The following is a 27,620-nucleotide window of genomic DNA, read 5'->3' as shown; positions in this document are numbered from 1 at the left end:
TCAGTCATGACACTGTCAAGTCTTTGCATTTATTTTCACATTGTAACTTAATTCAAGGTGTGTTGAACTTGTGTTTCCATTTCTCCCCTTTTAGCTAAACGTGTCTGCTCAATAATAAAAAAACAAAGTCAAACACAAAACCCGAATATATTGAATGAGGAACATCAGAGATGTTTAAACTTTTTTTTTAAAAATTTTAACTTACTTCCAGAACATTCCAAAACATTCTCTGTGAGCAAGAAGGTCAGCGGCTGTACACTAGAAACTGATTGAAGGGGTGGGGGGAGGGGCTAAATGAGAAGGAAAACATATATTAGCCAAACTCAAAAAAATCTGTAAGAATGAAAGTGCACTGGTGGAACTGTTACAGAACTTTCAAGACAGAAATTAACCCCAAGAGCAAATTTCCATTTAATACTGTACAGATGACAATTGTTTGTACAATAATCATGGTTTCATAAATAACCTTAAACACATATCTTAATGTTCAGTGGTGCTTCAAAACAATGAACAAAAAACATACAGTGAACACGAAATATTCATATACAATTAAGTAACTTAATCTATGAAGTCGTTCGTTATTCATGGGGGGAAGGTTACAGCTAGCTGTGTGCTTGTGGAGAAAAAAACATTGATGTTTTGGTTCCCAGTGTGACATCAGTACAATCTTCAGCGTCATGGTCTTGGTCAACTTGGCAAGTACTATGTGAAAAGTTTCAGCTAAAGTTTCTCCTTCAATAATGTTTACATTTCCATATGTACAAGTTAAAATACAATATATATTTTTCTCTTCACTACTTTCTCATCTTTTCTATTTGTTCAAATGCTTCCATCCGGGAGCCCCAAAAAACAAAACAATGCAGAAGTATGGACCGGAAAAGTAACTACAATGTCAGGACGAGAACACTCTGGAAACAAGAGCCAGTCTGGAATGTCATGACGATGGACGATGCAGGAAAATTAAAGTCACAAGGGGTTTAAACGAGCAAAAGACAAATAAAGAGGGAAATAAACAGGGTTTTTGTAGAAATGACCTTTTCCTAACAACTGACAGGAAGAAGAAGGACAATGTGACAAACCTGAAGTTAAAAACCTTGCAACTTGTTGACGCTTTCAGTGAAACTTTAACAAACTTGCACAAAACAGGTTATTGTTTTCAGAGTGTTCACACTGTGTCGCCTACTCCTAGTTGTGGGCCGTCATGATGAACAACAGTTGATCTAGTCTGCATAGCACACTGTACACAGTATGAGTTCAAGTGGTCTTCAGGGGCCAAGCTAACTGCGAAGGCGCTGCCAGTTAGAGGACGTTCTCGAAGAGGTGCATCGAGCGCATAATGTTTTCATCCTGCACAAAACAGAGGATGAGATGAAGTGAAAGACGCAAAGAGAGACGAGGAGATGTGTTTAGGATGTCCGACTCACATTTTGGCAGCAGTCAATGAATTCGTCTATGGTCACCACACCGTCTTTGTTCTTATCCATCTTCTGTTAAAGAAAAAAAGAAGCCATTCAAGAGGCTTTATAGGCTTTGTTCCACGGTTTTGGCTGCGAGCGGCTCACTTGCCTGGAAGAAGACCTCAACGTGCTGGCGCGGAGTCTCCTCTTTGAGGATGGGGTACGTGCATTTCCCCATCATGTCGTAGATGGCCTTCATTATGTCCAGCATTTCCTTGGAGGAAAAAGAGATAAAATGGAGTTGGCTCCACGATGTTGGCAGAATAAAAAGACTGGTACTGTTAAATCGCTTTGGACACTGAAAGAAACGCCAACTGGAATGTTTCAATACCTAAAAATGGTGCCAGATTTACCTGAGAATCCATGTTGAGCCCACTGCACCTGAACATACCTGGCTCACTGCCACAAAGAAGGCTGACACACTCACACTTCCTGCCACTGTCCAAAATATGTTCTCATATTTATATCAGGGAACTGTTACAAACACACTGAAAAACCTACAACTGAAAAAGAATAACCTAAAGAATAGTCAGACCTGGAAGTTTTTGGTTAGATTTATGTTCCATTTGGTAAAAGAGGGAGGAGTTAACCACCTAGATTGCAACTGGCTAATAGTTGCAGTTGCGACTTGATGTGACCTGAAAATGCCACATCTGAATATAACAAGTTTAAGGACTTTAAGCACAGCCTGGGACAACTGAGCGTCCCCCCCAGTGGACAGACCTCTCTGGTGATGTAACCGTCCTTGTTGATGTCGTACAGGTTGAAGGCCCAGTTGAGTTTTTCCTGGATTGTGCCCCGCAGCAGAATCGAGAGGCCCATAACAAAATCCTGCAGCAAAAAAAAACAAGCTTTGAAAATTAAAAACCCAGCCACAGATACATTATGACTAACTCATGTAAATGTATTCTGTGTTGCCGCTGATTTAATGCGTCAACACTTGCTTGAAAAATACCACGTCAGCTTTTAAATAGAGGCAAATCAAGAGCGCTAACACTCAAGCTAACACACATATATATATACATATATATATATAAAAATATAGCTCTAATTTGAAGTATTGGCCTGACTCTTTTTCTGGCTATGGAGAATTCCTGGGCTTTTGAGCTGAATGGATTTAAGTATGAGCCAGCAAAGCTTCATGGTCTGGCACAATGACAGCTCCTCTGTCCCAATAAGAAAATATATGCCCCTCATAAATATTAATCTTCTGTTGGTGCCGTCTCGGGATGAATTAAAATCAACACAGCTGCAGGCTGCAAATGCTGCAGTGCCAGAGTCAGCCACTTGCACGGCTGAAGATCAAATATTCGATGAAGTTCACATCCACCATTTAAAAATCAGTCAATACAATAAAGCATCCACAAACTTGGTGACTCAGCTTACCTCAAAACTAACAGAGCCGTTGTGATCCGTGTCGAATGCATTGAACAGGAAGTGCGCGTATGTTGAAGCATCTGCGGAGAGGACACATGAAAGCGAGATGAACATCTGCTGTCATTCTAGTTGCATCCAGAGCAACACCTACTGTGAGGGATGAAGAAGCTTTAAAGGGGGAGAGCGCTAGCTTTTAATCAACTTCAAAGAAAGTGGAAGTGCATTAGATGTTCCTACCCATTGTTATGGCCAAAGAGATGAACGCAACTAAAAGTTTGTTGTGCCATCACGGTCACATGCCAGCCTTTCTCCTCTCTGAAGCTGAAATATCAAAGCCTCCTAATGTCTTTTATTCTGCTGGTTCCCTCTTTGCATGATCATCAAAAACACACGCAAACACAAACTCTAAATAGGACAGAGGAGAAAACCATCAGTTCGCCCAAAGTGACCGCACGCCACACACCTCCTTGAGGGAAGAACTGCGCATAGATTTCTTTGAAGGTCTCCTCGTTGACGACTCCACTGGGGCACTCCTGACAGACAAAACAGGACAGAACAGTTCTAGAAGCAGTGAAAAGAAGCAGTACATGACATTCAAACACGTAATGCAGGTATTTGACAGAAATCAAGCATGACTGTCTTTGCACCTGAATCTGTTTAACGGTCCAGTAATGCCCCCCCCCCAGTGAGTCCAATCTGTGAGAATGAACAGCCACTCGTGGGCTGAATGTTGCCCAACTGTGAACTCTCCCCCTCTGGTCTGGTCGGCTTATTTTAGAAGTATGGTTTAATGTGCCCAAGCGAACTGAGTTGACTTAATGTTCATACATCACAGCAGTTATAGACATAGAATTGAATTATTGAAGTATTGCAGTGTTTTGCAGACGGCAGTATTCTCACTGTCCATATCAATTCTTTTTGGTGTCTTGTAGATGAGAGAGACAGAGGAGCTCCGGAGCAGCTGAGCGATGAACGCTTCCGGTTCATTTTGTGTCCAGCTACACATGCCAACAGGATATTAGATTTTTGGAGGAAGGTGGTGGGTGCTATGTACCATACACACCAGTAGGTGACTGAGGACAGAGAATGTGACCCTCGTGGAGGCTGCAGCCGGAATCAAAGGTACAGGCTGTCTGTAAAGCTGATACAGTTAAATTAAGTTGATTTAATACACAATTTGTATCCTTGTCATCTGACATATTTTAGTGACTTTCTTAATTTCTCCAGCATGATGCCATAACAGCCTTCGTGAATCACACGGAACTCTGGTGTTCCTCTTTCCTGTGATCGTGTCTGACTTAAAGGTGTCATAATAGACCTTGTTCTGGCTTCAAACAGGCTCCCCGCATCTCAAGTGGTGAGGATTCTGCAAGGTGGTGTGTGTGTGAACACCGCCTCCCCTTTTTGCTGTCTCACAGACCTAGTTTACCAAAGGGTGAGACGAGGCAAAGAGTCTCTGAGTCAGAACGAGCAGCAAATATCTCTCTGTGTTGGAGTGCGGAAGTCCTCGCGACCTGATTTAATCAGGTCTGGCAGCGTGAGCAGTGTGCAGAGCTGTTCACACTCGGCTGGGGGAGCAGTACAAATCACCAAGCAGCAATTTCTTAGACTGTCTTCCGAGAGTGAATGTGCACTGAAAAATATTTTTTTTTTGTTGGTAGAGATCGAACAAAGGCTGATTTTCACTCATTAAAATAAAACAAAAACAAAAACAAACAAACAAAAAAAACTACTCTTCTACTTCTACTGCTACTCTAATTACTTAGAGCTGTTCACGTCATCTGAAGCCAAATGGGAAAGGTCTCAGTTTCTTAGCAAAAGCAAGCACACAAGTAGCCTCAAGCACTGACCAGAGGCCAATACTAGCATGCTAACATTGGGGTGGGGGTGGGGGATTGGGTTATTATCAACTGCATTTAAGAGTTATCCTTTTAAGTTATGCTACTAAATTCAGCACAACACACAAATCGTAAAATCACACATGTTTAGACAAGTTCTTTTAAAACACATTATTTCTTGATAGGCTCGCTGCTTCTGGCCTTCCCAGTGAAGTGCATGCTGGGGTGTGCTGTCACTTCTTTTAAGCTCCCACAGTTCTGCGCAAAGGGAAAGATCAATAATGCCAAGTTCGTATCGCTAACAGCAGAACTAATCCAAGTTTTCTTGATGATTAAAGTCCCGACTGATTTGCAATCTGCAATAAATGTCCAGTGCAGCCTGAGAGAGTAGGAAAAGCATTAAGACACACTGTAAATCCTAATAAGCCCATACAACTCAATATGTATTTTCTCACAGATTGCATAAAAATATAATGTTTTTAAATATTTTAAGTTTATATAAAATAAAAATTACATTTGAAGTTTTTTAAATTTTAAATCTTATCTTATAAATATTGATATTACACAACGTATAATTCATTATTCACTAAACACTTCCAAGATTTCTCAGCTTATATAATGTGGAAAATAAACTGAAAATAAAATCAATATTCTTCAAACTCTTAAAAAATATTTCATATAAAATATGAACATTTTAATACTTTGCAACCCATAATCTTTGAGACAAATTCAAAATTCATTCTACATTGAAATACTGATGCCAGCCTTCTGGACAATTGCAATCCGCTAATTAGCGGACTATTTAGGACCTACAAACAAGCAAGAATTCTGGCCTTCACAGGCCTGTTACTTCTTCATTAAGAAGCTCTACTATTCCTCCACTCGTACCTGTATTATGGCACGCCTCCTGCAGTGCTCAGGGCCATGACCTTCACAGGCCTGTGGCTCACCAGTAGTGGTAAAATTCTGGGTGTGCAAACAATTTCAAATTTAACTGTTAAACATTCCTCCTTCCCATTGCATCTTTTATCTCCCATGAATTTCTCTCTTCCATAAACAGTCACAGTTTTCTTTTTCTTCTGTGTGGAACAGTCCTAGGGTAGACCTAGGTAGATCTAGGTTAACAGCTCTCTTTTTTTCACTGTGTCACTTTCTTTCCAGGTGTATTTCTTCTTACTTCTCGCAGCACGGAAAACACTTGTGGACAAATTTTGCATTGTAAGCATTTTCTCTCACAGCATTAAGCCAAGCAGTTGAATCTTCCCTCTTGCCTGTACTTGGCTTCACGGGCGGGAGTGGGGTTGGGGAGTTGGCAGGGAGGGAGTCGGAGTAGGGGGCGTTGAAAATAGATTTACATTCAAGACAGCTCAGAAATAACAAACCCCGTCCCGTATTGATTCAAAATGGGACGCACCATTTCATCGTCAAATACGGAACAATTCTGTCTTTTAAGGGACAGTTGGCAACTGTAAATGCAACTGTTTGGCATTACAGTGCAAAAAGAGTGGTGCAACATTAAATCATCCACCTTTTCCCAACACATCTTGGCCATCTTTTGCCTCAGGCATGGATTGACTTCAGGTGGCGATGAAACTTCTCAAGAATTGTTCCATCTCCATTGGGGATGAGAAGGATGCGATCACACTCATCAAATTAAAACCATTTCGAGATGAAACAAAAGGGTACATGCAACATTAAACATCCTGTCTACTCACTTCACTGACAAGCAAAGTTACCCTGGCATAGATCTGCTTGCCAAACTGCTCAGACACAAAAGAGCTTTTTGAGAGACGCTTCACAGATGAAACGCCCTTCCTCCAACGGTTTCACCATCGCGGCCGAGTTTCTGTTAATTGGAGCCTTGTTTATGTCGTACAACACAGCAGCGAGAGAGCTGTCAGCCATCAGCCTTTTGTCAGAACGGAGTGAGGAAATGTCATGTAATTAAGCCCTTTAAGTGGAGATGTGGGATTTTTTTTTAACCGGCTCTTCTCTTGTGGCGTGCATCTGTACGTATAGACTGGTAACACAATGATTCAGTCCTGATTGGAGGTGACCTCATTATATAAATGGAGGTGCACCAAGTCAGTGTCTCATTCTAGCCTTGCGAACTCATCCTGGAAATACTTTTCAATCACTAACCCACATTTTATTATTGCCACTCGTGAGATTGTGTTTTATTTGGTCCATGGACAATCGAGTGATTTTGGCAGGCCAATTCAAATTTCAGTGAGATTTAGGCAATTTGGGTCCATTCAGGATTCAATTTGATCTATCATGCTATATGTCAGAAAGTCATTTTAAGACTGAGGAAAACTTGAAAAGAAGGAATTTTTAAGAAACAGGAATGAGTATTTCACTGCAAAACCTATCTGCAACACAACCTGCTGTCTCAATGACCACTGAATTCATTTTTTTTATTTTGCTACTAAAATTAAAAGTTTTGCACAGCATCCAATTGGAGGGGTCATTTAATACATGCATTTTCTGTCATCCATACAGTTCCAAATGTAGACAACAAGTCCAGAAGTAGTCGGAATTACAGTATAATAACCGCACGCTGTGTGCAACGATAACAAACGAGGCTGTCATTTTCTGCTTACCCTTGCATCTTGCTTCATTCACAAGTACACAAGTTTATTAAGAGACAGTCCTTATTCGTCAACAAAAGGCTTGGGTCAGGGAAATACAAAAGTATTTGCGTTAATTTGATACGCTTGTAGCATTTGCTCATCCGTGACAATAAAATCAGCAGCGCAGTCTGTTAAATTCCTTCCTGCATCTGCTGGAGTGAAGCATCAATAAGAGGCGGGAATTTAATTAAGAAGCACACTTGGCTGTAGACAGAATAGAAAAGTGTGAGATCTTAATCCGACAACCCGAGGCAGCGCTCACATTTGATCCAGCCATGAGGACAGTCCAGGACGTGAAGACAATATTGTGGTATAATTTGCAGTTATCGGAGGTCATGGCATGTGAGGGACAATATGTTCTTTCATTACTTTTAAGTGACCTTTGCTCAATTTCCCCCTGAAGATGCAGAAGAGACCTGCAGGTGTTGCTTTGTGTCCTCGCTACACTTATTAGCGGATCCGAGACGAAGCTGCTCCCAGACCACCTGAGTGAGAGACGAGACGGGGCTTGTTGTCCCGGCGAAACGACCTCACCCAGACACCTTCATTACACGCATTTATCTGCTGTGAAAAGGACAAGGGGACACATTTCTCATTTTGGACAAAAAAAACGTCAGCTCCCCATTATTCTGTCTGGCCTTGACAGCCCGCATTTATTCGGTTGGTGTCGCAGGTTAGTGGCCAACAGACAGACGAGTCGTCTGACCCTGCTGTGTGCTTTGGAATTGCACCTGGAACACAGCTGTTTGAGCACCACAACTCGTCTTTACAGCATGCTTTAGTATTCCTCCTCAACACCGTCTGTCTGGCTATGAACACTGAAAAGTTCCTAATCCAGACAGAGAGGCTTGTGAGAGAGAGGTCTCACAGGATTCAACCCGACATTGTGTTTAAACTGAAAATGCTCAGTCTCAAATACTGGCTTCAGTCAACACAAATCAAAGCGGTGAGGGGACGCAGCCCTGGGGGACCCAGTGGAAGAAATAAGAACGTCACATAAAAAAACAACAACTGTTCACACTGATAGGTGGTGGCCTATAAGTTCAGTTCACCAGCCAAGATATGAGCCCATGGTCAATATTGACTGTGTTTAGGAACACTTTTCTGCTAAATGATGTGGCTAAATACAAACGTGCAACTCTGCAGTGACAGGGGTGGGTAGTCCTCACATGTTGTTGTTGGTCTAAAGACCCTGCAATGCACAAAGTTCAACATCAAATTGAACAAAGATTAGCATGGCTGCTCTATGTTATTATCCCAATAAGCAAAGGTAATGCCAATAACGGTGTGTGTGAAAAATATATTGAAGCAGCTGGGGAAAACAGCTGCTTTTAAAATGACAAAATAATGTCATTGAAAAGAAGGGACATGGATATGTTTTCCCTCAACCTCAAGAGCTTTTGACACAGATGATAACCCCATGGTGGCCCTGGGGGGGGGGGGGGGAAAGACAGGGTTTCCCAAGAGCCTCAATGCCAGTGAGACTAAAAATAACAAAAGCAGAATTTGTGCAAATGTAATCAGTCCTTTCTTTCCCAGTGTGAGAGCGAGCCAGTGTGTAGTGCAAATTAAAGGCCTCATTAGTTCACTTCCAACCTCTTATTTCGTCTCAAGTGGAGGAGGACTAAGGGACAGGTCTTTGCATGTGCTCAGCTGCAGTGAAGACTCAGTAGGAGGCGCCCAGGGGAGGTGCCCGTACCACAGGACGCTCGCTGCCCTTCTTCTCCTTCATCGCTGCACAATTTGGGTTGAGTTAATTCTGGGTCGTTTCATTATTCCTCACACCAAAGGTGAGGAGACTGATGACCTGATTGCTCACTGTTGCTGTTACTCTGTCTGCGGTGAGCTCTAAAAATGACCTACTTATACTTGGCAACAGAAAAATGCTCGAAATTTATTTTACAACTGCAAAGAGGGCTGGAACACTCACTGCAAGAGGTTTGTGATTTAGCATCGGTGCTGTACGTTTTTTTTTATGATGTGCTGTATCAGCAGAGTTGGTGGTGGTGGATGGTGATCAGCAGCTTTAGCTGCAGGAACTTTGACATAAGAGAACCGGCATGTGGTACATCGGGCAGCGGATGATGCTGAAGAAGGCTGTTGTCTTACGTTCTTGAATCCGCGATACAGGATCTGCAGCTCCTTGCGGGAGAAACGTGTCTGGGATTCAAGCTGCTCCAGGCCCTCGGGGCGATGGCGAACTGTCGACAGCTCCAGCTCATCTTCCACGCTGTCTGGAACGGAGGAGGGCGGGAGGAGGTCAGACGCAGGCGCAAGCAGGAGAAAATAAGTAATGACGGTTGTAATACCAACATTAGTTTGATATAATATCGTGGAATCTTTGCAAACACTGAAAATCGATGGCACTCAAGATGAAAAGGTGACATGTTCGAGCTGACCGTCTGGGCAGCACTCGGTAATGCATTGGAGAGGTGAAGTCCAGAGTCTCCTTTACTCTTCCTCCTTTTTTCTGCATTTACAACCAAATGCTAACAAACAAATCCAAGTGCGACTTTAATTTCCACAACAAACATGACAGCGCTGGTAATTGGTCTCCTCGCAGGCCCACGGCTCAGTGGCAGAATGTCTCCTTTCCAGGAGGAGGAGCAGCTGAGCCCTTATTAATGACCTGTAATGGTAGCGCACGCTGTCTAAGCGCCGTCAGGGAGCAGACTGCGCCGGTACCACAGCGTCGGACTTGTTCAGTTTGTACAAGTCCTGGCCTCTCATCTACCTGAAGGGTGTCTTGGCGTCTTTAATGCCTCATTAGTGTCCCAGCGTCTTCCTGTGGCCCAGTGGTAAAAGATCACGTCTGCTCTTTGACCACAGCACACCTCCTACCAATTCTTTTGTAAGAAATAAGGGAGCAAATCAGTCGCTGTTACAGTCACCAGCGGGATCCCCAAGAGATGTTGTGCATCTTTTGCGAGTCACTGCGATGTTCTGTGAGCATAAGGCACAAAAAGGCGGAGAAGACCTCTGACCATGAATTTGCACCAAAAGCGTCTGCGGTGTGGTCACAGCTCCGCAGCAGGCCGCGGCCATTAAAGTCAGTGAGCAAGTCCACACCAGACGCAGCGCGGGCGCCTTTCAGAAGCGTCCCAGAAGCGTGAAACCGCGTTAATTGCAACAGGTAGAGTGGTTCAGGCAGGAAGTCAATGATTGGAAAACATGGTGGATCCGCTTGATTTTCATCATAATATACAATGTGAAGGATTTTGTGTTGAGATGTGCTGTATTTTACTGTGAAAAGTCAAAGTGACATATCAGCTTCAATGCTGTAAAGTTCGGCTGTCACAAAATAAAGAATAAAGAACTTTAAATCTAAAAATCTAATGAACAAAATGCATGTATACTTTAAATACCTGCATTTTGTGTGATTCCAACAGTTCGATTTATATATTTTTTTCTTTTTTACACACAGCGATACTTGAGACACAGACGGGAAAAATAGTTTTGTTTCAGTGTTGTTTTTTTTCAAATATCTAATATATATATTTCTTCATGTGAACCGATCGAGCCGCCGTGCTAGACAGCCCGCTCGAAAACACGTTTGATGTGAATCAGCCTTCAGAAGATCAGCAGGACTCCACTGCTGTCACTCTGCAGAACATCTGCTAGTGAGGAGTAGACTGCTTACTCCATCTTCCCAGACCCCTGGGTTCCAGGGACACGTGTGCCATGCAGGACTTCTGGAGTAAAGAACTCTTTCTCTCCCACTGGCCTGTAACTGACCTGGTTGCAAACTTTTAATAATAATAATGGTAATACTACTAATACTACTACTACTACTACTACTACTACTACTACTACTAATAATAATAATAATAGATAATTTATTTATCCCCATACGGAAATTGTTGTATCCAGCAGCTCATATAAAAACACATAAAAAAAAACATCATCACATGTAAGACCATAAAACAAGTCAAATAAATAAATGAATAAGTGTAATTGTGCGTGTGTGTGTGTGCATGTGCAAGTGGGGGAGCGATGAGGAGTTGTAGAGTCTGATGGCCGAGGGGATGGAGGATCGCCTGAAGTGCTCAGTCCTGCAGCGCATCGATAGCAGCAGGTTGCTGCGGCCGCTCTTTTGTGCGGAGACGGTACTGAGCAGAGGATGGTCGAGATTCGCCAGCTCTTGTCAGCTTTTGAACAGTTGGCAAAAGTTAGAACTCATTGACGACCTTTTGCAACTGGTTTCCATTTCAATTGCACATAACCTTACAGTTGATATCGCACAATTCCAGCAATTCCGCTTATTTTTCGATAGTACTACTTCACATGCTGCTGTCTGATTGGCTTTCAGTGCAAAGAGCAAAGAAAAAATTGTGGAAGATGTTGTCCTTACTGTGCGTGTGACAGACACTGATCTTGACATGTTCTCTCAGCTGTATAACGAAACATTAGCTTCATACAAAGTTTGCAAGGACAATAAAAGATTAAACCTGCAATCTTTGAAACTTGGAACTTTTGAAAATCTGCATGTGACAGTCATTCATTCATTCATTCATTCATCATTCGAGGACCACTTGCTTTGATTACTGGAAGATGACTTTTTGGCGCTGTACCATGGAAAGAACCGCATGAGTCGAGCTCTCACGCCACGCTTGTGGGTAATCTGAGGGTAACCTGGGAGACACAGCATCAGTTCAGCACTTCAAGGGAATGCGGACATGCAGGCGGAAAGCGGGGCAGGCTGGGGTGGGTGTCTTAGAAAGTTTGTGTTGTCACAAGAGAAACACACAGGCAAGGAAGACCCAAAACAAGGGGATATTGGGGAGACCGGAAAATGTGGAAGGAGATTGATTCTTTGGGACAACAGCACACTAGTAGAGAAAAACATGATTTGGCGAGTGTATTTACAGAAGTTATGGCTGAACATGAAAGACAAAATGTTTTTTGATTAAAAAATGATTGAGTCTGTGTCCTGTTTGACAAGACAATTCCATCACTGCTTGAGAAACTGGTTGGTAACTGCACAAAGCATCCTAGAATGATTTTACCTGAGCTCAGTTGTCAAAATGTTGGCCAGTTCTGCTAAAACTCACCACATGGCAGTGGCCACATTATGGTTGCCAGTGTGTCCAGACTTGATTTGGCTGTCTGTGTTTAAATGAAATAAAAGCCTGCAATGCTTCAACCTCACCCTGATTGGTCCTCGAAGACTCAGGTCACCTAAAAACTATTTGGATTGGTTCTTTTTTTTTTCTTCTACAATTGTTACATTCCATCAAGCACATGTTGGAACACTTGAATTGAGATGATTGCAACTCCAACATCACCATTGGTAACATTGGACAGGTGACTGACGTGGGTGTGGTTTCAATGCATGGACAATCTTCTGTGCTTCTGTATGTTAAAAAGGTGGGTCAGCGACTGTGCACCTGTAAACCTATAGCAGTAATTATGGGTTCTTCCAGTCATTTGCATCTAGTTCACTGGGTTCACTTATGACTTATTAACAAGTTCCACTGGTGTGACCTACAATGTGGTTGCTACAAATAGGACATGAAACCTGTGACCTCATGTGAGACAGTAACCCAACACCTGACACACCCAAAACAGGCTCCTGGGCAAAGGTGTGTCAGACTGGGGCAACAAAAGCTAGTGTGCTGGAAAAGGTTGACTTCCATTTATATGTATGTGTGTGTGTGTGTGTGTGTGTGTGTGTGTGTGTGTGTGTGTGTGTGTGTGCGTGCGTTCACTGTAAATGCTGCAGCAGTGAGGACAAAAAAGCCCATCAACTAATAAATTCTCAGACATTGAAAAGTGCACAAGCCCGTTTCCTCTCCTCGCTCTGGGCGATTCCTAAAAAATTCAGTGTGAGGTTTTGATAGAGGCGGTGGGCAATGGTCCAAGCGAGGCAAAGCACTTGTCAATCTCTGAAGCTCTGAAATTTAAGGTGACGATTACAGGTAAAGGAGAGGCATGGCATGTTGCCCCCCCAGCCAGTGGTGCTGGATGGGAGATGTCTCAGGGAAGCATGGCTATAAGGGACGTTTCTCAATTTACTTGTGTCATAAATCCGCAGCCTAGTGTGGACACACTGTGGCTGTCCAGTGGCTCAGAATCTACAGGGCTACAACTGGGACTCGTTAGAACCGACCGTGCAATCCAGTCGCAAGACCAGAACTTGACACATTTATTTGCTCATTGTTGAACACGTGGTTGTGTCCCTGACGTCCCACAGATGTTTAATAGTGCAGATTTTCTGTTTCTTAAGGTGAAAAGCTGCAGTGCATGAAAGATAAACTTTCCATGCCAATGATGAATGTTAATGTCAACATGTGCTTGAGTGTCCTAAGCCTTAGTGTGGATAAGCATGGAAACGGTGGTTGACTCAGACTGATTGCATCTCACAGCCATTTCGGTCACAAACTAAACTCAACCCTTTTTAATGCAGAGCAACGCGGCTCCTCCAAGCTCCTGGCTAAGATGTGGTTCAGTGCAAATGGGCTTCTTACATCTCGACACACTGCAAAGTTCTCATGCTGAGGAGAGCCATCACTCCGCTCAGCCTGGTTGTCGGCTCAAGGCCACTTCAATAACACAGATCCAGCGGCTGGGAAAAGTCGCTCATCTGTTCTCGTTACCCGCCTGATGATCCTTTCTCCCCAAGCAGTGAGGTGAAAACATGGGAGTGCCCACGCCGAGGCTTGAGCCAGACAGATGTTGTCTTCAGGTAACGGGTGGTAATTGCTCTTGACAGCAAGCTGGCTCTGTTTTGGAGGTGCCACCGCACACACGTCTTCGCTCCAAGCTCAAGGACGTAGGGCGAAGTCTTTATCACCTAGGCTCTGGATGCTGGCGCAAACAAGGGAGGATCTGAGATGATGAAACGAGACGATCTGAAATCATGACTGGCTGGCAAGGAAATGGAGATTATTATATTCTAATAAATAAATAAATAAAACAGTGGGTCGGTCTGTAAAAGTGGAGCAAAGTGCTGCTTGAGTGACACGCTGCCTAATAAGCCAGGAAAAGAGCATCCAGTCATGGCTGTTTGATTAAAGCCTGGCCTTTCTCTTTACTGACTAAGTGGATGTGGCGCCACAGCATGTGTGTGATAATGTGGAGAGCGCCTCCAGCTGTGGGCTCTGGTGCCCTCACTGAAAAGACACTGACACAAAGCACACACACACACACACACACACACACATACAGGAAACATGACTGGTTGGTGCTGTTGTCCCGAAGAACCCTCAAGCACTGTACGGTTCATTCTCTGCACACACAGAAAGGTCATGCCACACTTTTGCCTCCCTTGAAAGAAAGAAAGTAAGAAAAACTTCTTGATGTAAATGTTTTGACTGACAGCTGCTGTTATCGCTCTCGGCCCTCGACAGTTTCCGTTTCAGCGAAACGGGAAAACTGGGCAGATTATTGTGAACCAGTAAATGAAAAAAACAATTGCCAAGGGAAATAGCGCCGCTTGCGTAATCAGCCATTGCCACCACAGACAAATGGAGCTCCTTCATTAGTGTGTCAGCAAGGCCACAGCAGTAATGGAAGGTGGCTGTGAGTGCGCGGACGTCAGTCCTGGTTCAAAGGTCATCAGCTGCATTGGCAAAGGCCTAGCCGCCAGCGTTAGCACCCAGCTGGCCCTTTGCGTAGATTCATAAACTGTTCGCCAACAGCTAACAAATATCTGACATATGTGTATGGTGGACAAAATGAAAGGTCTTGTGGGTGACCTCCTTGTGTCAATAAATCAGAGGTCAATTCTATCACTGAAGCAGGCACTTTGACGGAGGGCACGGCTGCTGAGCTTGCTGCAGCGTCGACATGTGCACAGAAAGTGCTACACTAAGATTGGCCCAGGGGTCTGCCTGGGGCTGATTGATTTAATACAGTCAGCGCAAAAAGCAGCCATGAACTCAGTGAGGATTCAAATTAATTTAGTCAAATGGATTTAGGATTGGGGAAAAGTGGAGGTTTAATCTGTGTGAAATTAGCTGGGTTCAGTTTTAATATCAGTCATTGATAGCATTTATCACTTCCTACATGCACGTCTCAAGCGCTTCTGTGCATTTGTGTGTGTGTGTGTGTGTGTGTGTGTCCTCAGTCTGAACAACCAAGCTCTTTCCTCACACCAGCCGCTAAGGACTCCAGTGCTGAGGCCCAAAAAATGAGGTGCAGCGTCCCGAGGCGCCGGTGATGACATGATAGTGTTACAGTCAGCAGCAGCGGTGTGAAGATCTTTACACACACTTGTGTTACAGCTGATGGCCGTCTCAGCGTCCGCTTTTAGTTTCACTTTGTGTTTCAGGCTTTTTTCCAAACAGCAGTAACGGGAAGTACCTGTTCAATAATTCAAAGACAGCTTTCTCGATTGGCTTGACAATGTTCCACTTTTGTGTTTAAAATTATGACTATAAAGAAAAACTACAGTGCTTCCTCTTCCAATGTCTTTCATTATTATTATTATTATTATTATTATTATTACATATTATTTCTAAAAGAAAAATTGTGATGACTCGAATCATATCAGGCAAATTTGAAAAAAAATATAAAAATTTAAAAATGCAAAAATTTCCAGAAAAACATGAATACAAAATAGAAATAATCAAAATGATAAGAAACAATCAAAGTGTGCAAATTACCAAGATAATGTGAATTTACTTGTGATCTAATCTAAACCGGCTCTCTCCTAATATAGCCTGTAGCCGCACTGACCATTCGTCACAGGAGAATCAGCCACCTAATCTCAGGGGTATCGAGTCCATCACGGCACGGCGCTGTGTCCACTGCTGTCTATTTAAGGACAAAATATGCAAAGAGTGTCCGAAGCGGGTACAGACAAATGCAGTGGCACTTGAATCCCAGTAGAGTTCAAACCCAGAGAAGAAATGTAAACTGGAATGAACATTCCTCGCTTTACTTTGATTTCATTTCAACTTCCTGAGACATTTCAGTCCTCCAGAGTGAGATTTAATCCTTGATTGGACACTGGAGCACTCCTCCCATCTCTCTACCTCCTGCTCTCTGTCTGAAAAACCTCAGAAATCAATTATATCACGACTTAGAAAATGAAAGTATTCCTTCATGTTGACTCATCCCACACAGGGTACTAACGCAGGCGGTTCCCAGGTGTTAATCTCTTAATCCGTGTCCTGCAGACCACCAGACAGATGGCATCGGAGCCAAGAAATTTTAAAAACTGCCGCCCGGAGGCAAAAGAGATTGATTGCTGGTGGAACTTTAAATTGACAACAGCTTAAAGGACTATTCATTGGCATGACCTTTGGGGCTAACGCTAATCACTAGCAGTGAAACGCACAAACTCTCCCGTCTCTTTAAAGGTCGATGAGAATTTGTGATGGTAAATGTCAGGTTCGATCAATGATGCAGATGTCATCGTGAAATAAAAGCTGATCAGTGGAAGCCGGCTGGACGGGGGAAGGATTCGCAAAGATTGGCTGTCAGTGAGCGAGAAAGCAGGCTGGTGTTCACACATCCACTCAAGTGTTGTGAGCCCCGAGGCAGTGTTTTGTTTTGTTTTGTTTTTTTCCTTTTGTTTTAAGTTAAATGGGGACAAATGTGACACACACTTGGCAGCTATAGCCATAAAGTGAAATTACAAACAGAGAGATGGAGGGGCTGGACGGAGGAGATGATCCAGGCTTGGCAGCCGGGCCAGAGAGGGATTTTATAGCTGTTGGCCAGATTCCCAAAGAAAAATAAGGTCGCACCAGCAGCAGTGAGTCAAATTCATTTGTGGTTTGGCAGGTGTAGCTCTGTGGCTAATTTGGATTAATGCGTTAACATAATGCGCTGCCCTCCGTTGCTTTGAGTAATCTCCTCTTGTATTACTGAACGCTGGAGCAAGTATATGATCCACACACAACAGTTTTATCTTAATAACAAATATTAGTTTATAGTTATGGGAATAAAATAATAAACTGATAAGCTAAAACAAGTTGAATAGAGATATCATTCAAGCAAGTTACTATATAGAGTTAATAATAGTATTGCAAAGAAATACATTTGAACTGCAATGTTCACAGTTTCTGCATTAGAAATTGATCACATTTCTGACTCAAACTATTTGTACTGATTACAAATGCGCAGTGCACCAAGACTAATGCAGGTTTAGTGACACTGCATGGCCCTCCATTCCCCACACCCTCTTCTTTTGTGGAATATAAGGTGGTTCACTTTCCCAACAGAAATATAGCAACTGATCAAATAAGCAAGGTGTGAATGGAATGGAAGTGCAGAGCAATGAATGCTTATCAGGATCTGGGGACAAAAAGATAAAATGCTTTTTCTGTAGATGCAATAGATTCTGCACCAAAATGACTCCCAAGCAAAAACAAAGATAAGGTGTAGAATCCCACCAACAGAGGAGATGTAGTAATTACGATTTAGGTTTGGACTCTGTTAGACCTCAAGATCCAAGTCACTGAAGAGGAAGTTATTCCAGTGCAGCCCCCAAAGTGTGACGCTCACTTTAAATCAGATAAACCGCACAGTAAAGGTAGGGTTGCTACTGAGTTGCATTTTAGTCACGTTTTTAATACCAACAAAACCCAAGACTGGAGTCAGACTTGGGAGAGAGATATACATCAATGCTGTGATTTAATAAAGCAAACCTCCAGTTCCTTAAGGCAGACAGTAGAATCGACTTAGGTGGACAAAGGAAGGGGGAATATCCAAACCATACACACTCGGGAATATTATTAAAATCCGCAGAGACCAGCTGTCTGCCAAAGACTATAAATGTATGCCACTGATTAAGCTTGAAATTGTTCCCCTGGGGTATTACCCCTCTCATGCCTGGAACCTTGACATCAAATTTCGTGCTCTTGACTTTCTGTGGTGGAAGGGACGTCCAAATAAACGTATGTTGGCATAGAATCCTTCGATCAAGTTAGCTGCTGGGAGCTGGAAAAAGCAGAAGGTACAGCAAACCTCTCCTCGTGCCAAACTCAAACATGCTTCGTCCAATTAATAGGTGAAATGGGGGCTTGGAATTTTGAATTTGCCATTTTTGGGGGTTTATGCTGGAGTTTTGGTCTAATTTTCAGGCAAAAAAAATGTAAATTCCGTTATCATCTATGCCAAAGAAGATGAGATGTGAAGAGTCTTCGTACCAAAAGCTGACCTGAATAAACAGCATCAGAAAGTGGAGGCTATTTAGTGGAATCTCGGGCAAGGAGTGCTCTCTGCTTCTAATTATTATTTGTCAGTCCGAGTGGTTCCTTCACAGTAATGGTCTCTGCCCTTTTCCTTGCCAGTAGTCTTCTACTCATCTGTCACTTTGTTTGAGAGGTGTCAGAAAAAAAGTACAAACAGAAATTAAAAGAGATATGTGCAGTTGAAAAGAAGAGAGAGAAACTCGAGAGAAGAAAATCTGCGTGACTCACTCCACAGTGACTCATTCTTCTTTTGCTCGCTGGTAGAAGCCACAAACCGATCACTCTGCTTTATGGATTTTTCTTTTTTTATTGCAGCAAGACAGTCAACGCTTGTGTTTTGCATAAGTGTCAGAAGATCCAGGAGGGCCAAAGTTTTCGCACTGTAATGAAATTTTCTCTGCAGCTTCGAGAGAAGACAATCAAAACATTTTAACTGGGGCAAAAGCTGCATCTGTTAGTGGCTTCATAAGAAAAATAATAAATGCAGATCAGAAGTGATTTCTTCTAAGTCTTTACAACAACTTTTTTGGGGGGGAGAAGAAGAAGATGATGATGATGTTGTGTAATGGTCATATATATTAGGTACAATAGTATTTTTTAAAGTTAAAATGACACTACTCAATGAGCCTGATCTATGTTCACTAAAACGGGTGAGTTGAACTTTTCAAAAGTCTCTATTTTTCTGTTTTGTTCAGGAAAAAAACCCTCAAACTGTTGTTAGTCGTCTGCCGTTAAAAGAGATGTGACCACTGGAGGAAAGTGCCAATGAAATCTTGCTCCAACGCAGCTCATGGTTCCAATCTAGTGCCACTGATGATGAGATGAAGTTGAGGTAGTCAGTATTTTCCATCCTGCGGGCACAGTTATCCTTACATCTCCACACCAATCTGATGAGGCCAAGCCTGGTTCTGCCACTTTACATACAGTGAATAATCACTGACAATTAAAAAGTGCTCAAACTATTCAAATTTTCAATCTAATTAATCACATGGATTTGATCACATGTCATTGTGTGGATATGTAAGCACTTAACATGTGATTATTTTACTCTTTTATTTTGACTCTTTCGGCTAGCTGCTGTCTCCTGGGGAAATGTTTGCGCGTTCAGTCCGTCTGTAAGTTCGTACGATGGATTACACATTTATTGTGTTTTTCTCTGTGGGATACATGCAAGTCTCCGTGAAGCTAACATGACAGTGGAGAAGGTCTGCTGAATTTTTTAGTTGAACAAACAAGACGTAACATCATGTTATGTTCGAATTCTGATTCTGTGCGGGTCAACCAGGGGGCAGCAGTGCGCAGTGGCCTTGTCTGCCAGCTGGGGCGGAGAGCAAAAAGAAAGTTCAAGTTGGTTAAAGGCAAAGTAAGAGTGTAAGACGAAGACAGTTGTGATTGCATTTCATTTTCTGACTCCTTTTCTTTTTTTTGTTGGGAGACATTAAGATGTGAAACAAATGAACCAAAGTATATGAACCATTGCCTGATATACAATGCCAGAGCATTTATTGACATGAATCTAATCTAATTGTGTTATCTAATCAATTTTGCTTCTTAACTAGGTGTTGTAACTGATTGAAAACAGACATGATGAGAGATACATTTCTACAGATGGCTGGAGATGTATAATAATAATAATGATGATAATAATAATGATGATGATAATAATAATAATAGTAATATCTGTAGTCACTTCTTTCGCAAAAACTTCAGAGCAACATTTGATGAATTGCAAGCTTTACCGATGATGTCATTTACTCTTTGGCAGAGAGGTCATTTAATTCCACACATCTCGAAGAACACAATTCAGCATCCTCCCACGAGTCAACTCTTGGCACATCTATCATCAATACTGTGTCCTTCATCACCCTCCCTCCCATCACGGCTCATGATCGCTGATGTTTTCATCAGAACTAATTTTTCGAGTGATGCTTATCCTTGCACTTGCAACCAAAAGTGACAGCCTGCGACATCCAATAATCACCGTGCACTCCCTCTGCTGCTGCGTCCGTCCCGAAGACACAGATGGGCCGGTCGACTCAGGCTAAACGTGAACTCATTCACACAACCGCTCCAAATACACCGTCATGGAAAACAGCCATGGGCTAATTGGGCCAGTTGATTGCTGTCCTTTAAAGGGATGGGTGAGTTAATGAAATACTGCTGGCAATATAGCTCAAATTTCATGACCTGCAACAGAGCCACGGTTTCCTGTAAATCGTAGCCCTGTGAAATATTGATTTCTCTGAAGTGCAGTTACCTAAATACACTAATTAATTGGCCATTTGTTAAATGTTAGAGCTATATCTATAGATTTTGCTTCACACAGTGATTGATGTCCACAGTACCAACTAATTAACTGTGAGTTCTGGTCCAATGTGATGACCATGACTTTTCCGTAGATTCTCCACCCTTTCCTTTCCCAAGTTTTATTACTTGGAGTTTGTGGTTCAACTAGTTGACCTGTCGAGCCTTTAATCAGTTAATTACTCTTTGCAAAATCAGATTCTGGGCGGCAGAAGAGGTCGAGGTCAGCGCTGACATTGAAACTTTTCACCGCGGGGCGATAACTCCTCATCGAGGACGCAAACAGCACGAGAGCTTGGCTAGATGGTTATCAGCTCGGAGGCGCTCTCGGCTCCGTCCCGCCTGATGATAATAAGGTGGCGCCTCCGAATTATCGTGGTGTCCCATCCCACTCCACTAATGGCATTCTGGTGACTTTGTGCAGAACTTGGGGGTCGGGGGGGGTGGCATCGCGCTACCGAAGCGGGCGGATTATTTATCACACTGTGACACGCTGATTAGCCTGTACCCTATGTGGCTTTGCTCAGCACTTTGTGCTAACGGCTCTGCAGAAATGTGAAAATGCGCGAGGCATGAGCGATCGCCGCGGCCGCAACAATGCATCCAGAGCAAAAAAAAAAGGGAGGGAAAGCAAAGGGGAGATTTTTTTCCTCCGAGTTGGAATTTCCGTGATATAACTTTAGAGGCCCGGCCGTCTCCTGTGTAGTGTTGCCACCCGTCCCGTTTTTCCCAGTATTGTTCTCTTTTTTCACCACCTGTCCCGGGAAAAATAAAATCTCTCCCGGGACACGACCTCATTTGATTTCCGTCTGTGGTCTACTCCCGTAAAATACGCGATTGTCTCATATTTGGCAACTAAAAAACCTGCCCCGTAATGAACTGATACGGGACGCACTTCACTTTGTACCGTATATTTCGGGGACGCCTCGCCTCGCCTCTCCGTCTCCGTCTCCCCCCCCGCCCCCGTCGACAGACTTGAGACCACAGGATGTCCCGGATTTGGGACTCTAGGAGGTGGCAACCCTACTCCTGTGAGGCAGCTGTAGTAAAAATGTTAATGGTAGCCTTGGGACAGCTGGAAGTGCGCGAACACAACAGTACAGCTGCATTCATAATTAAACTGAAACAGCAATTGCAGCCCCCCACCCCCCCACAGTCCATACAACACTCTGATGATTAGGCAGTAAAATGATGTAACTCTCTTGTTATATTTCTCCCCAGAAAAAGACACTCTAGGAGTGCAGAGACGCCCTTAATAAAGCAGTTTTCTGGTGCGAGAGTGGCTGCTCTCTGCAGCTGCAGTGATTAGGGGCTCCCTGCGGACCACACACACATCTAAGCCATCGCGCAACGTTTGGGTGCCAACGACTTCTGTCGCCTTCTAGTCTGGGACAATCTAGCCCCAGTTTACCACTTTGAAAATGTGTGACATGGTGGGGAGAGTCCCTTAGCGTTTCAGAGCCCGTAAACTAGCCACTCCCCCCCCGACAGTCTGCACGGAGCCCCGGCGGAGCAGCTCAGGTGTTGAGGATGCAATTGCACTGGACAGCTCCCAGCTGTGGACACGTCTGACCGTATGAATGCCAAGCAGAGCGTGCGAGAGGATAAAAGGTCTCTCCAGAGGTTTTGGACACGTTTTTTTTTTAAGTTGTTGCAGACGGCTGCAGGGTTTATGTCAGAAGGGTGACAACAGCTAAATGGTCGGGAATGTTAGACTTTTTCACTTTACCACCTTTGAACAGCAAAATTGTCACAGCATGAAATTAATGCGACTTTCTGCATTTTTCTTTTGCTTCGGGATTCCGCCTAGCAACAGTTTAGCGTTTCCAGTCATGTAAAATGAATAGAAGGTTGCCAAAAGTCATTCTAGTCGAAAGAAATCAGGAAGACTTCTGATAGTAACAAAATCATACACTTCAACGTCATTCCAACTGCCCATTGAACAGGAAATCCTGAACAAAGCCACAATAAAAAGACAAGAAGTAGCACTTGAGCCTCTAAGATAAGGTAAATATGACTTTCATTCACATATTGGTCAAATAAGCAATCAAGTGTGCCACCTAAACACTGTAGCTGTCAAATTCCATTTTTTAAATCTATTGTTATTGTTTAGCCTTCTTGTTGTAATTCCTGTTTAAAAATGATGACAGCTCCTGTATGTGTGGAGTTTTTTCTGTTATTTTTCACTTTACCTTGATATACATGCGCAGCATGACCGGCTCATTTGTTGCCTCTGGCTATGAGCTGAGGGGCGAGACGTCAGCCCACTGATGGCTTCAGCCCCACCACATCTGTATCGTCTCACGGCGGAGACGGCGCCGAGGCCTCGTTGTAGCGTCGGCCCCATTTGTTTATGTTGCGCTGCCCTCACGTCTCTGCCGTTTACTGGAGGGTGTAAACTTCAGTGCTGCTGGCACAAGTTTCACCATCTCCATTTAATGAAAATCTCTCCCTCCCACCAGTCCCTTAAAAACCACATCCACGGCGGCGCGCTGTCCAAAACACTCGTCACAGGTCAGGGCAGCTTTTTCCAGCCGTCTAAACACTCCCGTCCACGTTTCTCCTCCTCTTGAGCTCCCTACATGTGCACCGGAGTGGCTTGGAGATTAATCATCCCAATTAGAAAATGAGGCGTGTTTACCAAACTGGAGTCTAATGGATCAGATGGCCAGCTGCTCGTTCTGCGGCTTCGCTTTATGGAAGGAGACTAATGGAAGATGCATCAAGTGGGCCGTTTATTTGGCCATGACACCATGCGAGCTTCACTGTGCGAGTGCTCTATGGATCTGTAACGAGATGCAAACACACAAAGCTAATTCATGTACTAGTGGCGATGGAGGTGGTGGGGAGGCATGAAAAACCACAGTACGGTCTCCGGAAAACCAAGGTCCCCCCCGGAGCTTTCAGAGTTTTTCCCCAACCGACATTGGTTTCTTTCGGCTTGAGCTCGTCTTTCCTCTGCTTGCCTCACAAACTCGCTTGACTTATTTTTTGTCCCATTTGCTCTTTTCATATAAAACGGGCCATTTGTTTTGTTTGGGATTTTTTTTCTCTCCCCTATTAGGGGCACATTGAGTGTCTGTGGCTTTGGTTTGCGGACGTCTCAAGTTTGAAAGCAGTTCAAGCACCGCAAAGCGGCGGCTGATGGAGCAGGAAGAAGGAAACTTTTGCAATTTCACAACACATTACAAGCCGTAAATGACTCTGTCTCTCTCTCTCTCTCTCCGATTTAGTTCTCTGCATCGCCACTCGCCTTACCCTCTGAGAAGCTGATGAGACCCAGGAGGTGAAGCAGCTTGATGGAGGCGCACACCAGCACCACGATGCCCACCGTCTGGAGCCCCTCCGTCTCCCAGATCGCGTTCAGCATCACGCCGCCCTCAGCCCATTCCGGGCCACCATGCCCCGACCCGAACCCGGAGCCCGAGCCGGCCTCCTCCGCCTCGGGGCCGGCGCTGCCACCGGGCCCTGAAGTCCAGTTCCCCTGCACCCACTCCAGCGCCACGCCAGCCCAGACGCTCGAGCCGGGCACCTCCTGGCACCTCCTGGCACCCACCGACTGCCCGCCCGCTCCCCAGATCCAATCTGGGATGAAACTCTGCTCTTGGGTTTGATGGGGAGCTCCCGATAATAAGCAATTTCTCTGACAAGGAGGTCAAGTAGAAATTCAGTCAAGTCCGCTGGTGTTGGACGAGCGCAAGGGAACTCTGCTCCTCTCTGACAGTTTATGGCTCTCCCTCGCCGCCTCGCCGCCAAGTAAAGGGAGGGACACGCAGAGGGAGTGGATATGAGTGAGGAGGGAGAGAGAGAGGAGGGAGAGAGGGAGGAGGAACGGAGAGGGGGAGGGGGAGGGAGGAGGAGGATGCACAGCACACTCGCAGCTCGCAGCGGCAGATGCGGAGGAAAGAATCCATCCATCCAAATGACCAAGACCCAGCAAATATGCAAATTTAGCAGTTATGAGTTTTTGTGCGCGTGCGTTCCCGCGGCACTGCTGCTGCTGCTGCTGCTGCTGCTGCTGCTGCTGCTGCTGCTGCTGCTGCTGCATAACAGTGCGCTTCAATCACGAAAGCGGAACAGTTTCTGGGCTGCGGAAAAGCAACGAGCAGGAAATAAATCTGCCGCGCTTCACAAACAAGTGATGAGGATCTCAGGGAAGTTCAATCAGCAAACAGGATGAAAAACAATGGACTCGGAAGAAAATGCAAAAGTGAGAAACGTGTCAGTTGTGTTCGACTGTGTGAGTTTGGGAAAGCTAGCAGCGTTGATCAACATCTCTTCATTTGTGTGTGCGTGTGTGTGTGTGTGTGTGTGTGTGTGTGTGCTTGACAAGTAGGACACCACCATCTACTGTCCCTCTGTGGCCTCAGACCCAAAGTCGTATTTTCTTCACAAATATGGGAGAAAAGGCTCGAGATGAAGCTTTTTCTCCTGTATTTGAATACTTTGATCTAAAAGAAAGAAAAACAAAGTCTAATGATCTATTCTATCTAATGATATGTGTGGATCACATCACAAGGTTTTTGCGGCCATTTTACTAGTTTGCCTGAGCTTAGATGTACATCACTGATGCAGGAAGTATCTCTGTCACACCGCTGCATCACTTTATGTTCTGAAGAAGAATGGAACAAGGCTCAACTGAAATGTGAAGAATGGATAAACGCAACTTGCACCGACAGCGAGCTGCTTCTCCTTTTATGCATGACACAGATCTGCTTTTAAACAATTCTCAAATGTTTCAACAGTGGCTGTTTAAAAAGAATTAAAGACAGGAATTGACACAGATGACATCTTGGCCTTCAGGAAAACACATCGACTACGAGATCTGGTAACTAGTTTGACTGATGGCTCATTCAATACATCAGGTGTGCATGGTGTATTTGATGAACATGTTCACCAAATACCTTGTTAACAAAGAAACAAATCTCATTCTGAAAAATTCTGCCATTCAAATCCGGGATGGGATCAGAGCTTGTTTTTGCTGCCCCCAAGAGGCAGAAATAATAATCTGCCACTTCCTTTCCTTGTGATTGTAGCGAGAAGAAAAGAAACTGAAAACACAGTTGTGGCCCCACAGCAGTCTGCTAAAAGTTTAATGAGGTAAAAGAAAAATCCCTGGTTCATTTTCAAAGCCTTGGCCAGCCGACACGTTCAGGGTCTTTGGCGACTCGGGTCACAGTGGCGCTGGCAACACATCAGTGACGCCGTTGCACGCACGGCGGCCTGCGGGGGCCTGCAGGGGCCGCAGTTTTTATGAATTCTCCAAAGCCAGCGTGAGCGTGTCATGCCGTCGCTGTGGTTAATAAAACATGTTGGCATGATCGACCTCTCGCAGCTTCTTTACATTACAGAGATACTGTGTCCTCTGATGAATTATTGAGGCAAAAGGGTGGAGGTGAGAGACGGGAAACAGTGGAGACAGCATCATAAACAGAGAGTCCACGCGTGCTGATGCTGCTGCTGACAGATAAAGATTATTCCAACACATCTTGCTCCATCTCATCTTGCTAGTCAACACAGTGAGGCACATTTGTGGATCTGACAGAGCTGCTCTGAGTGAGATTGAGATTAGTCGACATTGTTGTTGTTGTTTTACGGCTGTAGTGTTGGAGTCACTTCACACTGGATACACGATTAAAAGCAGCACTTTTAAGCATATTACTTTATTTACAAATACAATTAAAGGATTTAGTGGTTGATTAGCACTTTAATGAAACTATATTTATTCCTATGGCCGCAACACATTCCAGTTCAAGGTGAGCTTGTTGAAGAATACGAGATATGAGAAAAATGAAAAGTGTGTGTGCGTGTGTTTTTTAACCGTACACCCCAAAGATATACAACATTGTGTCTCCTCCCTGACCTCTGACCTCTGCGACAGACGTCATCTCCAACTGGTCTGCACTATGAATGTCAAACTACATTTCCCAATCCCTTTATCTGTGCAAGAGATAAATCCTGATTACGTTACTGCCTGTTTGCTCCCGTCGTTACAGAAGGATTTATTGCCTTTTATTCCGCAGCTCATATCTGCAAAACTAGTGTGTCAGCACATACCTGGCAGGGCTGCCTTAACGTGGCAGATTATAAAAGACAAAGGAGGAAACTCAAAGTCTCGCTGGCTGATTCCCTTCCACTCAGACACTCAGGTGTCTGCTGGTGATACTTAATGAATATTAAGTTCATGCAAATGCCAGGAATCCAATAACCCCGGAGACTAAAACTTCCCTGTTGAACAAGTGTTTGTGAGGGCGGAGTGATCCCCTGTCAAAACACAGGGGCCGCAGGGGGTGTAATCAATCACAGCTACGGCGGACGGACAACAAGGGCGACCATGATGATGATGACGATAATGGAAATTGTCCCGCTGTTTACAGACCAGCCCTGATGCGAGCACGCTGAAATAATTAGGCAACACCTGCCGCCTTCCGTCTCAGGCATGCAGAGCGGCAGCCTTGTTCAGGCGGAGTTTAAAATGAGCCTGTCAGATTTACCAGAGCCGCACCTGTGAGGCGCTTCGGAGGGGGGGGGGGGTAATTATGAGCCGTGAACTGGGGAATTCCCCCGGCGACGCAGCGTGCGCAATCAAGCGCTCAGTGGGAAGTTTGAGGACTCACTTTGTGGACTCTCTCCTGAGGCAGCACAGGGCTGACCTGAGTGTCTTCTGTTCAAACCATAGCGCAGCCATAGCGCAAACTGAAGAGGGACTTTTCCTGATACAGATGACTTGAGGGCTAAACTGGGATTCACCAATGATTTTTTTAAGCTTTAAATGCGCAGTTCAATCCCTCCCATCCACGCATTCATTCTTCTATGCGTCTAATAGATCGCAGGGCCTCGTAGGAAGAGAAACTACCATTCATACTC

At 44.2% G+C, this 27,620-nt stretch overlaps 1 protein-coding gene across 1 annotated transcript; it reads right to left on the bottom strand.

The window, feature by feature from the left end:
• Positions 1-196: 196 nt before the first annotated feature.
• On the bottom strand, positions 197-24,485 carry kcnip4a (potassium voltage-gated channel interacting protein 4a). The gene is made up of 8 exons (XM_076035419.1): positions 24,012-24,485; positions 9,415-9,539; positions 3,298-3,367; positions 2,844-2,914; positions 2,181-2,288; positions 1,567-1,671; positions 1,425-1,487; positions 197-1,347 (listed from the first exon to the last, which is right to left on the bottom strand). Exons 1-8 carry the CDS (start codon positions 24,121-24,123, stop codon positions 1,300-1,302), a joined length of 702 nt encoding a protein of 233 aa, XP_075891534.1. The 5' UTR covers positions 24,124-24,485; the 3' UTR covers positions 197-1,299.
• Positions 24,486-27,620: the final 3,135 nt, after the last annotated feature.

This window comes from Nelusetta ayraudi, unplaced genomic scaffold (genome assembly GCF_046127955.1).
Source record: "Nelusetta ayraudi isolate G7.1 ecotype Tasmania unplaced genomic scaffold, CSIRO-AGI_Nayr_v1 ptg000042l, whole genome shotgun sequence".
Taxonomy (NCBI): domain Eukaryota; kingdom Metazoa; phylum Chordata; class Actinopteri; order Tetraodontiformes; family Monacanthidae; genus Nelusetta; species Nelusetta ayraudi.
This window is presented reverse-complemented; position numbering and strand designations above follow the sequence as displayed.